Genomic DNA, 15,168 nt, shown 5'->3' with positions numbered 1-15,168 from the left:
CACTATGATCTGTACTATTTTTACACATTCAACTTTGTCAAAAGAAAAACCAAATCATGTCAACTCTTAAAGAAGAATTTCTACAACTAAGTACTGGAAGAAGCAATATTTCTGCTAGATCTATGTTTGGCCAGATGCATACACAGGAATATGGATATGGCTTATGTGAACCTTCAAAGTACTTAAGCACTGCAACACCTAATTCGTAGATGCCTTGATATCTAATGGAACCTTCAGCTCTGATGGGCACCCAAGCTCTCCCTATCATGCACAGAAAGACCTAGTTACTCAAGGAATGAATCCACAGAAACCTGATGAACATAAGCTTGCCAAGAGTGAAATGTGGAAGGAAGGCTGCCAGCTTGGGGACCTAACCTGACACATGTGGACAAAGTTGAGACCTATAAGAAAGGCTCCTCCTCCCACTCATAATCCTGAGCTGGGAACCCCCTCTTGCAATTAAGCATAAACCCAGTTTATCCCCATACCTGTAAAAATGAAGGATAGAAAACTCTCACCCCAGAGTGGTCAGAGCTACCTTTTTAGACGTGAAAGGCCTAAGTTCAAATTCTTATGGTGTCTGATCTGGGGCACAGTTGTAAATCCCCAATTCTACATTCTAGGGGACTGTCTGAATAAAAAAAAAAAGCCTATTGGTTATTCTTGAATAATCTCTCTCAGTCCCTCCTACCAAAGCTATCACACATTGTATAAATATTTTGATATGCTGTAGATCAGTGACAGATGCCAACTGATTCTACAGTCTTCTGGTTAAAGCACTCAAGAGAAATATAGGTTTGAGGACCAGCTCCAATTCAAATAGATTTATGAAAAGCAGAACAAGTCCAACGAGAGAGAGAAGGACACACCACACAACACCCAACAGCCAGTCCTCTGGGATAAAGGACATGAAAGCTCAGGTCTGCCATATCTCAGGCAAGTGCCCAAATCACTGGGACACACACAAGTACACACATCTGTGTGGTTTGCAATTTTTGTCTCAGGTTTATTCTTCTCATACCTAAAGCGCTGGACTCATACTAGTGAGACAAGTTGGGGAATACCTAAATAAGAACAATTCAGGGCCTCTAGTGCTGCAAGCTGACATAAGGCTCTCACCAACTCAGTGGATGTGGGGCAGCACCAGTAGTTACGGAGAGTTTTGCAAGATTATGGTCAGAAAAGTGGATGTTTATGGGTCAGGCAGAAGCTTAACACCATTTTAAGGACATCAGTGGTTCCTAAAATATGGTAAAGGTGGTTGAAGAGACAGATAGGCACCTAAGTATCTTTGAGGTTCTCGGCCCAATCAATTATGATATTCCAAGAATTAAAAGTACCAGCTTTTTGGAAAAAATGGGACTTACATAGTTCTTTTAAAAAAGGAAATAAAAAGGATCTAATCTTTCCTCCTTAATATTAAAATTTTATCAGAATAAAGAACAGGATTCCAATAAATTACAAGATTCAGCAGGCCTTTTTAGTTACCTGTTTTGAAAGGGACCTCCATTTTTTACCGCCTGAAATGAGAGAGGAGAATATTATTAATATATAGCATTTAATGACATATCTTTCTATAGGGTAGTGTCACAGACTGAGTCCAGGATTTATTATGTTTTGCAATCAAAGAATTGTAGTTAACTTGGGAGACAGATTTTTATTTTTGATTGACTCTTTCCGATCCAGAAGTATTTAATTTTGCAATTTGTTACATTTTTCAAAAATATTTGCATTAATATATTCAGAAACTTCAGAAAAGCTATGTAAAGATTTTTCCTTACTAAATTTCACATCCTTGAAAGATGATATTTATACACAATAAATTCTACAACAGGGGTCAACAGCCTTTTCATGCTGCCAGTCACAAGGACTCATCTCAGGTCAGAGGTAGGTGGGCAGGCAGATGCTAGGACCCAACTGACACATCTCTCCACAATGGCCTGAGGAGAGCTCCCTTAGTTGCTGCTTCTTGCCATGGCAGTGCAGGGAGAGTGACTACCACCAGAGCCCCATCTCCACGGGCTGGATCCAATGGCTCTGAGGGCTGTGTGTTAGCAATCCCTGCTCTACAAATATTCTAATAAAATACTAAATAGGAACACTGAATTTGGATTTTAGTGTCAGAACATTTAGATTATTATTTATAGGAGCAGTACTAGATTCATGGCTAGAAGGGAGACGTGAGTTTCAGTCCTTGCTCCAAGGACCATTTCAACTTTCCAGTGAAGCAGGGACCAGAAACCAGGACTCCCCTCTCCAAGGTGAATGGCATAACCACTGGACTAGAGAATCATGTTCCTTTTTGTACTACCTGCCAGGACCAAAACTCCTGATTTTTTTCTTTTTTTGTCAATAGCTCAACTTCAGCAGGACACTGGAGAACGTTCCAACCCCAGAATAGCCAGCCAATGTGCCTGGCACCCTTGTGGAAGGTGACATGCAAGTATGAAGCCCTTCAGGATTTCAGACACTTACTATAAGGAACTTTGTGCTCACTTACACCTAAATTGGGTTAGAGTCTTCCTCACGTGGGCTGGACTCTGCAATCTTTGGACTGGCTGGCCTCTGTAGTTGTGACTGGATTGGTTGCCTTGGGTGACTGGCTGCTGAGAACTGCTTCCAGAGATCAAGGGCAGTGCTTAGCAAAGAGACTGAGACTGGTCAATATATATTCATCCTTCCTCTGGGTGCTCTGCTGGTCTCTGTATTACTATTGTTCCTGATGCTTGCCAGTTGCTCTGGCTCTGTCTTCAGCCTCTGAGTTACCTCCAGGCTCTAGTCTTTAGATAAACAAGATCCCAGTCTCCAAAGATGGTTCCAGCCCTCCACTTGCTTCCTGCCCCTGGCTTTTGACCACTAATGTTCTGGTCCTGGCCTTTGCCTTGCCTCTTGGACTAAGATCTCAGCTCTGACAAGGAAGCCTGATTGTCCATGTCCCAGTCCCTTCATAATTATGAGGTAAGGCACAGGTTTTAAAAATCACACTCTAGGATGTAGTGCTTGCATTCAACATAATTCCTGCTACAGAAGCCTAGGTCTGTTTACTGATCTTGGCCTTGTAATTTAAATGAGCACACTAATGGTAGAAGGCAGAAACAGGCCCAGAAGATAAAATGATTCACCTAAAGTCATACAATAGGACAGTGACAGAGCCAGGAATAGAAGCCACATCTCCTGGTTCTCAGTCCAGTGTTCCCTGGATTGCACTGCCTCTCTCGGGAGAGTTATTGGTAACTTTCCCTTTCTCTCTGAAGATTTTTTTTCCTGCACGTCCCCAAAGTATGCAACTAGCAAACAACAATACTCTTCAAGGGGAGGATTACGAGGAGTAGTACTGATTTATAAAACTTGGAGCAATGCCTCCCAAAACAGGCTTTTTGAAGGAGCTCTTCACTGAGATAACAATGCTTTGTGAAACTAAATTCCAGTAGTAGTATTACAATTCATAGAAACAACTGCACAGCATGTGGTCTTACTAAACATTTTGGTTGGTACTGCCAAACTCTGCGACCTGTGAGACAACAGAAAACAGAGGTACTCTGTACTATGCACCCCAGGGTAGACTTTTTCTATTTAGAATTTAGAAAGCTTGCCAAGTTACTCAAACCTTGGGTGTTTATACACATGCTCTGGGAGGGATGGAAGAGTAGCACTTGGCTCTGAGAGCTACTCTAATTAAAGCAGCTTGAGCATCTCCTGTATCAGCATTCCCATGCTTCAAAATGGCCAAGGGGCACTTATTCAAAGCTCGCTCAAGGAGTTTTAGATAAAAGCGCAAGTGCGGAGATACTAATACATAAGACGTGGGATACCATCAATCGAGTCCGCTCTGAAGCGCTGTAATTCCAATGCATTGGAGCAGCTTCTTTGCTTGTGTATAGGCACCTTTATATTTCAGTTTACAGCAATTAAAACACATAAATTACAGGTTAGAGGCCTATGGATTTGGCAATTATTTGGCCTGGAGGGCCACTTAGGAAGTTCTAGTGAGCTATTTGTGGGCCAGGTCAGCAACGCCCCTCTCCCCCACCCTGTAACAGGTCACCAAAACTCCATAAGTGGCTCTTCAGGTCAAATTATTGCCCATCCCTGATTTAGAGGAACCGAACGTTTGCTCACCCTTTCTCCTTGTACCCCCTTCCCCACCCCAAATCTCTGGCACATGGCTTGGACAGGCCAGTGCCGCAATGTATTCCTGTGCCCCGCCTCTGGCCACGTAGGTGTGCTTGACCCAGCTATGTGCTGGGGACTTGGGAGGCAGGGGGCAGAATGCAGGGAGAAGGAGGGAAGCAGAAGGAGGGAAGCACAGCATGACACTGGACCAGCCAGGCCCAGAAGACCTGTGGCTTTTGGCCACCTTTTCCCTGCACCCCTTTCCCTACCCTGACATGAAGCCAGGTTGGGCAGGTGCCTTGCCAGCTGTGCCCATGTGGATCCAAGGTGGTATGCAGGAACACAGTGTGACACTGGTCTGGCCCGGCCGTGTGCTGGGGACTCAGAGTTGGGGAGGGGGTGAGGGGAGAAGGTGGTTGGGCACCACAGGTTGTCTGGGCATGGCTGGGCCAGTGCCACTGTGTTCCCCCCTTCTCCCTGCATCCCCTCTACCACCCTGAGCCCCATCATGCAGCTGAGCCAGTGCCACATTGTGTTCTCATGCGTTGCCTTCCATCATGTGGGTGCAGCTGGTGCAGCTCCTACTCAACCTCGGGATTTTTGCCAGGGACTCAGGAATGGGCAGGAGTCATGCCAGCTGCACCCATGTGGCACAGCCTGAAGCAGCATGCAGGAACACAGCATGGCATAAGGTTAGTGGAGCCCACGCCCCTAACAGGGCCCGGCTCAGCAGAGCATGGATAACCCCTGGCTCCTGGCCTTCTTCACCCTGCAACCCATCCCCTGCCAGTGGAGAGAACCTTACTTGAGTTTCAACTTACTGGGGCCTGGGCTGTCTGGTCTGCAAATGGCTGCAGGGTTGGAGCTGCATGCAGACAGCCTTGCTGGGCAGAAGCCTGGCTAGAAGCACAGTGTTCCCTGACTTGAAGCATACACTGAGGGTTGTGGGGTGGGACAGGGGAGGCTAGACTGGGAAGGGGGGTGGCTGCTGCTGCTGCAGCCAGCTATGGCTCACAGAAGGGAGAAGGGCAAGAGGTGCTGAAAGCCAGGGCAGCCACAGGCTGGATACAATTCACCTTCAGAGGAGTGGCTGCAGGCTGGATAGAATCATTTGGAGGGCTGGATCTGGACCATGGGCCATATTTTGCCCACCCATGGTGTAGCCCATTTCCTGTATTGATGAGGAATAGGACAGTACCATTCCCCACACTGAGATTTCAATTTAAGAACCTGATTGTATTTGTAATTCAGAAAGTCTATGAACCTTATCTGCTCAGACAGGATAAAATCATGTCACAACATATAGCTAAAGTTTTTTTTATATAACCTTGTAGTTAAAATCTTAAATCTGAATTTAAGCCATGTGTCAATCACAGACTAAATAAAACAAAAGCCAAAACTCATTTTGATTTTAGTTTGATTTGTTTTTACTTCTGATAAAAAGATGTCAAAGCAATGAATATACTAAATCAGCTACTCTGGATAGAAAAATATTTGCCAATTATTAGATCTTAGATTACATGTATGCTTGAGATTGTAGACACAGAAAAGATGCGTGCGTACAGATGCCTCGTAAATCTCACCATTGGGTTATCTGTAACTTTTATGTTTAGCCAAATAATAAGTTAAAGAGAACAACAAATATTTTTCTTTTTTTCCCCCAAATTATTTTGTCAAGGAGCAATCAGGTATCCAGGCAAGAAAAACAGCAGAATTCTAAGTTCACCTTCCCAGAACCAGCTACAACGAATACAATAAGAGTCATTTCATAAGCCATATCCTGCAGTAGCTATACAGAAAAAGTATCTTATTTTTAGTTATAGCTGCTATTATTCTAACTGTCTAAAGTTAAAAGTTAAGTTAAAAAATACTTCACATTTTAACCATACTACTATTATGCAATGTTCAGTCAGTGTTTAATCAAAAAGGAAGAGAACGCATACTTAACTTTTCAAGAGTTTACAAGATTTCCAGGGTAAATCAATCACAATAGATGTATTCATTCCACCAGAAATCTCATCCAGGTCTAGTATTATTTACTTCTGCTATACAGAGAAGCTAAGAGCTACTACTATTACTCTTCAAAGGACATTTCTGCTTTCTGGCAAAACTCAAGACTTTAGTTCATCCATAAAAAGTCTAAGTATGAGTGAATTCTACTCTCTTATTTTCTCTGTAAGATGCTGTATCTTTGACTGTATGTTTGAACTGCCTTTATAGACCCAAATTAATTACAATTTTAAATCAAAACAAAAAATAAGAACACGATACCATCTAACATTTAGTATTTGATTCAGGAGATTGTCTCTCCAAGTACTGCTATGATCAACAGAACAGGGTCGAAGTTGAGCAATTTCCTTACAAAAGGGCTAATGGAAATAATAAGAGTTGCAATGAAATATTTTATTACATTACGCTCAGATACTAGAAATCTTTTAATTAGTCCTGTGAGGCTTTATTCCAGTTTCCTAGAAGGGGAAACAGATCCAGAGACATTAAGGAATAAATACCTAAACAGAACTTGGACAGAATTAAGCCAGAATTTAGGCAGAGTTTAAGTTCCCAAAAGAGATCCAGATAAGCCCTGCTCTAAAAGCAACAAAACTCAGTCAATTCTTAAGTTCAGGAAGTACCTCCATGTGTGTTAGACTGCAAAGTTCCCCTGGCTCCTAAACTGGGGCCTACAGACATACCTAGAAACTATCCTGTTGAATCACCTAAGGAGCTTGAACACATGATGAAAATGGACCATTTTTGTGCATCACACTGTACTTGAGCAGGGTTTTCTTATGATTTAAATGACTTTGTTAAGTTGCAAACTAAACCACATCTGCATGTAATTTAGTTTGCAACACAACTATTTGAAACGTTGCAGCCTTTTGACAGCTTGCTTGCCCCTGCCTGCATGAGAGATGAGCTGAAGGCAGAAGCAGTGAGGGGCCAATCCTTTTCTCCACTCCCCAGACCTCCTTGCAGAGCCTGCCCACATCTCCCACAGCACTGGGGGGTGGGGGGAAGGGGGAGGGTGTGAGCTGCCAGCAGCTGTGTGGCCCTTGCACTGCAGGGGGCCCTGGTACTTCCTTCTGCAGTGGTGGCACCCCACCTGGGCTCACCTAGTAGTTGCTTGCCTGGGCAGCCCCAGGGAATGCGACTGGCAAAGGGAAGGACTGGGGCCCCTCACAGCTCAGGGCCCACCAGCAGCTTGCCCCCCAGCCATGGGAGAAGAAGGCAGGCTCCATGGGAATTAAAAACAAACAAACAAAAAACGGGCCCCTCACCATTTTTTTCTTCCGGCGGAGCGTACCTGTGTGAGCTGCTGCTGGGCTGAGAGGCCTGAGAGCTGTCCTTCCTTTTGCAGTGACAGCACCCCGGGGGGTGCCTGGGTGGGGTGCTAGCTGCACGGATGCTACCCCAGCTCACAGGCAGAACCCACTGGATCCAACTCTTCTCTGAGCCTGCATGGGAAGCAGTGCCTGGCAGGCTTCCAGTGCATAGGCTTGGGGAAGAACTGGATCTGGTGGTTGCTGCCTGTTAGCGCCCTGCCGAGGCAGCCCCACCGTGGAGGGAAGGACCAGGCCCCCCTCACTACTACAGTTGCTCAATCCAGCAGCAGCTCATGTGAGCAGACTCCGCTGGGAGAAAAAAAAAAGTGGCAAGGGGCCCAATCTTCCCCACCCGCCCCGGAGCCTGCCTGTCTCTCCCGTGGCTGGGGAGCATGCTGCTGCCAGGCCCTGAGCTGCAGGAGGCCCCAGTCCTTTCCTCCACTGTGGCAGTGCCCCCAGGGCTGCCTGGGTGGGCAGCTAGTGGGTGGGTGCTGCCCAAGCTGGGGCAGCAGCCACCTGCTAGCAGCCCACCCTGTCAGCCCTGGGGGGCACCACTGCTGCAGAAAGAAGGACTGGGGCCTCCTGCAGCTCAGCGCCTGCTGGCAGCTCACCCCCTCCCCTGCTGTGAGAGACATGGGCAAGCTCTGCAGGGTGCGGTGAGGGGAGAAAAGGATCAGGCTCCTTGTAACAGTGACAGAAGCCCTCAAATTGAAACAGTGGGTTTTTAATCATCACAACTGAAAACATACCATTTCAATTTAGGGGATTAAACCACCATCACGTGTACAAGTACCCCTATGTTCTTACTTCCACAGAAGTTCAATTGCTACTGCATGCAAGGAACCCAACCACATGCATGGATTCTGCCTGTTGGTATGGTCTGAGCACGTCTAATTCACCTCAACAACAAGTTAGTTCAGAAATGGTGGTTACAGTGCAGACATTTTGTTCAATAGCCTACTGGCTGCAATACTTGCCAAGGGTGTGGTAGACTTGGCTTATAGGTCTATTCTGAAGGCATTCAAATCTCAATCGCCACTTTCCAGGAGAGTACCTTAACCACATACCTGATGTGGTGAAGGCATTCCCCAACCTTTTTGTTGATTATAGGCCCTGACACAAGAGTCTCAAGGCCAGAAGGATAATAAAGAAGAAATATGGTATGGCAACTGCTCCATACCATTTTGGTTGCCCTTCTCTGTACTTTTACCAATTCTACTACAACTTTGTTTAGATGCAGAGACCAGAACAGTACACAGTATTAAAGATGCGACTGCACTATCAATTTGTATAATGGCACAATGATGTTTTTCCATTTTGCTTTATTTCCTCCTTAATGATGTCCAACATTTTATTGGCTTTTTTGGTCACTGCTGCACATTGACTTGACATTTTTAAAGCACTATCTACAATGACTCCAAGGTCTCTTTCCTGAGTCATAACAGTTAGTTCAGAACCCAGCACAAGTATGTATAGTTGGGGTTATCTTCCCCCCATATGCATCCCTTGCATTTGTTGACATGAAGGTTCATCTGCCATCTTTTTTGCCCACTCACTTAGCTTTGTAAGATAAGGAACTTATTTGCAGCTCCTCTCCATTAGGGGAGGACTACCTGGAATAATTTGACTACCTGGAATAAATAGGCATCATGCACAACCTTAGAGATTTCACTGTGCCTCCCATTTCCAGATCACTGATGAAAATGCTAACACAATGGGGCCTAACACAATATCTGAGCCCATTTGTGACCTCCGTCCATCATGAGAAGTGGCCTACCCTTTGCTTCTTATCTTCTAACCATTTCTCAGTTCACAAAAGAACCTTCCCTCCAATCCCAAAGCAACTCAGTTTTTTTTTTAAATCTTTGGTGAGGACCCTGTCAAAAGCTTTTGAAAATGCAAGTGAGTCCAATAGATCCCCTTGGCCATGCACTTGTTAACACCCTCAAAGAAATCCTGCAGATTGGTAAAACAGGATTTCCTTTTATAAAATGCATGCTGACTATTCTCCAGGAGAAGACATTTGTCTATGTGATTGCTGATTTTATTCTTTATTATAGACTCTACCAACTTGCCAGGGATGGAAGTGAAACTGACTGGTCTGTAGTTCCCAGCATCACCTCAGGACCTTTTTGAAGATGAGAGCTATGTTGGCAATTGACCAATCCTCTTGGCACAGAGGCCATTTTGTAATAACAGACGACATACTATTGCCAACAATTCTGCGATTTTACCTTTGAGCTCCGTTAGAACTTTTGGTGAATGCCATCTGGTCCTGGTGTCTTACTAATACTCAGTTTATCAATTTGTTCTGAAACATCTTCTATTGTCACTTCAGTACAGTCCAACTCTTCAGACCTATCTACTAGGAAGAACTGCTCCAGCATGGGACTTTCCCCAGTATCTTCTGTGATAAAAACCAATGCAAAGAATTCATTCAGATTTTTTGCTATGGCTTTATCATCCCTGAGTGTATTTTGGTTATATAGTGGTCCATTTATTCTCTTGCTGGCTTTCTGCTTCTGAATTATTTTTTATGATTAAATTTTCATCTTTTGCTAGATGCTCCTAAAATTCTTTTTTCTGCCTTATTTTGCTATTACATTTGACCTGCCAGGGTTTCTGTTTTCCTCATCTGGGCATACCTTCCATTTTTGAAGGATGCTGTAGGCACCTCATGGGTGTTGCTACAGAGTTCCCAAAACTCGTGATATCCACCACATTGTATGTTAGTGGTCCCAGACTATACCCAGATTTATACTCTACCTGCTCATCTAAGCTTTAAGTTTAGGGTGTCCCCAGCCACCCCTTTCAGTGGCCTCTGCCTCCCCATCAGCCACAACCTAAATCTTTGAGGAACAAGATGAAAGGCCCCACAATACCAATGCTGTCCCCAAGCACAGCAGCGTCCTGAAGGGGTTCAGCTCACCCCTGTGAGCAAGCTCCAAGTAGAAAGAAAACAAAACAGAAAAGTGTACAGGGTGCTTAGTCTGTTTCCTGCTTAGGTCTGCAGCCTATCTTTGCTTGGGCTTCTTTTCACAACCTCTTTGCCATATTCCAGGGCAGGCAATTATTTTGGCTCAAGAGCCGCTTAATGAGTTTTGGTAAGCTGTTAAATGCCACAAGGATACCTCTACCCCCCTTGACAGGTGCTCTGCCCCCTGGTTGCCATCTTGGGAGCGAAAGTTCTGCCCCTATCCCCCTGACATTTTCCACTGGAAGTCCCTCCCTTTGCCCTGAGAGCACTTGTTCGCGGGGGGGGGAAGAGGGGAGGGAGGTGAGATCTTGAAACTGGAAAAAAAGAACAAATCATATACTAAAAAAATCAAACATCTAACTTATTTTAATTTTATTAAAAATAAATATTTTTGTTCGATTTAGGTGTGTTTGTGTAGTCCAACTAGAGGCAATTGCATACTAGCTCCAAATACAGTCTTAATCTTGTATACAGGCATACCTTGGAGATATTGCAGGTTCAGTTCCAGACCACCGCAATAAAGCGAATATCGCAATAAAGTGAGTCACACAAATTTTTTGGTTTCCCAGTGCATATAAAAGTTATGTTTACACTACACTGTAGTCTATTAAGTGTGCAATAGCATTATGTCTAAAAAAACAATGTACATACCTTAATTAAAAAATACTTTATTGCTAAAAAATGACAAGTGAGCAAATGCTGTTGGAAAAATGGCGGCGATAGACTTGCTCAACGCAGGGCTGCCACAAACCTTCAATTTGTAAAAAACGCAATATCTGTGAAGCGCAATAAAACGAGGTATGCCTGTATTATGGGGGGGGGAAGGGAGGAGAAGGAGGTGTAGACTTACCTGTATCCAGCTCCTGGGCCTGTTCCCCCTACCCTGCCTGGCTGCATTGCCATATGTGTGCATGCACAAACACACATGGTGCTCCCTTCCTGCAACCCTCATCCTTTTCCCCTGAGCCCCAAGTAGCTCCCTGTAGGCTGGAACACTTCCAGCTTGTAAGGGGAAACCTGCAGTTTCCCGCTTCAAAAGGGCAAAGCTGTGTTTTTCCATAGGAAATGGAAAACTTTAGAGTTATCATTAAATGTGAATTCATGAAAGTTTCAAATTCAGTTTCAAAGTTTTGGATTTTCAGCTATTTCTTTTCACATCAAGAAAAACAAACAACAAGAAGTTGAAAAATAATAGTTGTTATCAACATTTGGTCTAGCAGCTTTATCAATACAAATATCCTACTTACATTTGGGTTCATCACTTGTAACAGACTTAATAAAGTCATATGGGGTCATGTATAATTGGCCCTCAAATTCTAAGCTGGCAAATATACGAAAGCGTTGCTCTCGAGAAGTTGCGTAAAGGTCCAAATCTTCAAACTCCGATCTGTTTTCTGTAACCTTAAAAGACAAGGGAACAATAGCATGAAAAATTAGTGCCTTACAAGAAGTGCTACATTCAAGAATCATTATAAGGCAACTTATAAATGTGAGTGATAAATGTATAGCATTTAGGATAAGGGTCTAAAGCCAGTCCCTTTATTCTTACCCTCTAATTTTACCAATACACTTCTGATGTGAAAACTGATCAGTTTATTCTTAGACACAAGAAAAACTACCACTATGAGGAAGTCTCACAAAAGCTTTGTTTATAGAAATTAGACCTTTGACAGTTTCTCTCTACATATAGAAATAACACAAAAAAGTAAATATTTCCTCTTGTTGTTGCACATTTGCAAAAATCAGATTCTAGACATGGAAAATTATAACAAATTTATAAATTTTCCAAGTTTAGAATCAAATTATTGGGCAGTCGTCTTACAGTCAGAGACATCTTGGATTCAAGTAAATATGGTAAGCGAGTTTTGTTTATGGCTATGATTAACTTGATAACTTTACCAAAACTCACTTAAATCTAGAACACAAGGGAGCATGAAAGCAAATATGCAGAAACAAAATCTTTTCTTATTATTTACTTTAATAATTTTATTATTTCTATATGTAGAGAGGAACTGTCATAGCACCCACCCACACCCATATATATATATGCATACACACACACACATATATATATACACACACATACACACAATACATACATATACACACACACATACATATATATGTATGTATGTACGTGTGTGTGTGTGTGTGTGTGTGTATAACTCTACACATACATACATACACACACACACACACACATATGTGTATATGTATATATGACTGACCAACTTCAGACACTCCCTCAGTCTGATGAAGGGTGTTTGTACCCAAAAGCTTGCAAGAAGAATTTTTTAAGAGGTGCACCAATATATCTGTCCAATATTGGATCAGCATCGATATAAAGAAAATTGACTATATTGGAAAGCCCGATGTGGCCGAAAATTGCAGCACATGCAAGGTATGTACCCCCAGATCTGCAGGACGCAGGCTGCAGCTGGGGGCCTGGGCCATGCTGCACTCGGGGTGGGCAGCAGCGGCACTGAAAGGGGGGTTATGGGGGGGGGGCTTGAGCCACCCTTATTTGTCCATAGCCCCCAACCCTCCCTCCCAGTGCTACCACCACCCACCCTGAGAGCAGTGCAGCCCAGCCCCCTGTTCCCCTCCAGGAAGAGCCTGGCGCAGCCCCCAGCCCACAGCTGCAGCCTGCCCTACCACACCCTGATCCAGGACACATGCCCCAGCCATGGTGCGTGCAGTGTTGAGAGCCACTCAACTGGACAAGCCATGGCTCCACCCCATGCCCCGCCCCGACTGGTCAGCACCTACCCCAGCCCCAACTCCACACAGTGGAGTGCTGCCATTACAGCAGGGACTGAGGGGCTGGGGCTCAGCTCCCCCTGCCCCACACCCTCAGCCCTGCTTCTTTGAGGCAGAAAGGGATGGAAGGAATAGATAGGCACGGTGGAGTGCTGCCACGACAGCAGGGATGCAGGGGATATTGCGGAGGAGCAAGGCCAGCACTGCTGATCTTGCCTCCCTCCCACACCCACAGCCCTGCTCATTGGAGGTAGCAGTGGTGTGCAGTGCTGGTGGCACAGTGCTGGCTTTGCCCACTCCACTCTGGCCTCATCACCACATCCAAGGGGTGGCCTCGTTCCCCACCCCCCCTTGCTCCTTGGAGGCAGTGGCAGCAGTGGCCAGCTTCGTTCCCACCATCATGGTGGCATTCCTTCCCCACCCGAGGAGGACTGGCATAGCGGAGCACCACCATGATGGAAGGGATGGGGTGGGGGAGGGAGGCCAGTGCTGGTGGTGGGGCAAGCTTTCCCCTCCTCTCCCACTCCTGAACATGCATGGATGTGTGTGGACAGTTGCTCTATCTAGAAGTAATAATAAAGTAAATATTAAATATTATTAAAGTAAATAATAAAGTAAATATTTTCTTTCTCTCATTGCTGCACATTTGCTGTCATGGTCCTTTGTGTTCTATATATAGAGATATCTGTATATACTTATATATGTACTTAGATACGTATATGTGCACACGCATGCACACACACACACAATATATATCGGGGTGGGCAAAACGCGGCCCACAGACTGGTTGCCGCTTGCCAGGCCATTCTATCCAGCCCATGGGGCCGCTAAAAAATTCAGAAAAATAATATTTATCTGCCCTGGGCTGCCTGTCATGCGGCCCTCAATGGCTTGCCAAAACACAGTAAGCGGCCCTCCACCCAAAATGATTGTCCACCCCTGATTTATAGGAATAAAACAAAGCTTTTGTGACACTTTTTCTCACAGTAATAGTTCCCCTTCAGTCTAAGTATAAGCTGATCAGTTTTCACACCTAAAGGTTTACTGCTAAAATTAGATGGATTGGCCTTAGACCTTTATCCTTAATGCTATATCCACCCTTACACTTTCACTTTAGTAATGAAAAGTTGCTATGGACAGCATTGACTTAGTAGCTAATACCATCAATGCTGCCATGCTCTCAGGAAACAGAAAAGTTCCCTTTCAAAGTTATTAAATGCCTATATGGAACACCTTCATGTGGCGTTCTGTGAAGGTTGTAAACGTCTGCAGTTCTTGAACTTCTGAGTTACTGCCAAAGCACTATTTCATCTCATCTTGTGGCTGCAGGTAGACAGTCCTCTAACCCACACACACACAAATGATATTATTTTATATAACACACAGTGTTAGCACCAATTACGTTAAAATACCATCTACATTTAAAACTAACTAGAATCAAATCACAAAGGATATCCATTCTAATGCTTCTCTCTTCCTTTTTTGCACTTGTCATATATCATATCATAATACTCTACCACACCATACCATATTGTACCATATCAGTTTTGAGAGGTATGTAACATATATACAACTGGCTTCTTAAATGTTCTTTGGCTATGTAGTTAGGAAAGTGCCTCTACAGAAGCAATATCATGAGAAAAGCGTGAACTGATAATTTTTCCATCAGAATTGTAGATAAAATACACTACATCAAACATGAAGTTAGTTAACCTACCAAAATATAAAATTACTAAGCAAAAACTAAGTAACAAGGTTTGCTTTGCCACCTAAAGAATTTTAAAGCTATTAAGGCAAAGGCAACAATTAACAGATCTTTTAACTACAGTCTATATTTTTTTAACCAACCCAGAAACTGGTCAAATAAAGTTTGTTTTTAAAGAGGAGTCCAAACAGCTCTAACAAAGAGAACAAACTTAAGAGATGTTTGCAGTTAGTGTCCACCAAGAGATAATAGTCTTAAACTACAAATGGAAGTCAGTTTTTCAATAAGCT

The 15,168-nt window shown here is 43.9% G+C and overlaps 1 protein-coding gene across 2 annotated transcripts in view; it reads right to left on the bottom strand.

Annotated features, from left to right (window-relative positions):
* MICU3 (mitochondrial calcium uptake 3) overlaps nt 1-15,168 on the bottom strand; it is a 101,901-nt gene that overhangs the window by 64,762 nt on the left and 21,971 nt on the right. For both annotated transcript variants that reach the window (XM_090036000.1, XM_090036001.1), the window contains exons 2-3: nt 11,661-11,814; nt 1,489-1,520 (exon numbers count right to left, since the gene is read on the bottom strand). In XM_090036000.1, the coding sequence (XP_089892126.1) occupies nt 1,489-1,520; nt 11,661-11,814 (186 nt within the window). The remainder of the gene's footprint in view (nt 1-1,488; nt 1,521-11,660; nt 11,815-15,168) is intronic.

The sequence above is a fragment of the Crocodylus siamensis genome, chromosome 2 (genome assembly GCF_052110815.1).
Source record: "Crocodylus siamensis isolate JL-2025a chromosome 2, ASM5211081v1, whole genome shotgun sequence".
In the NCBI taxonomy this organism is placed as follows: Eukaryota; Metazoa; Chordata; order Crocodylia; family Crocodylidae; genus Crocodylus; species Crocodylus siamensis.
Note: the sequence above shows the minus strand (reverse complement) of the source record. Positions and strands in the feature narration are given on the sequence as shown.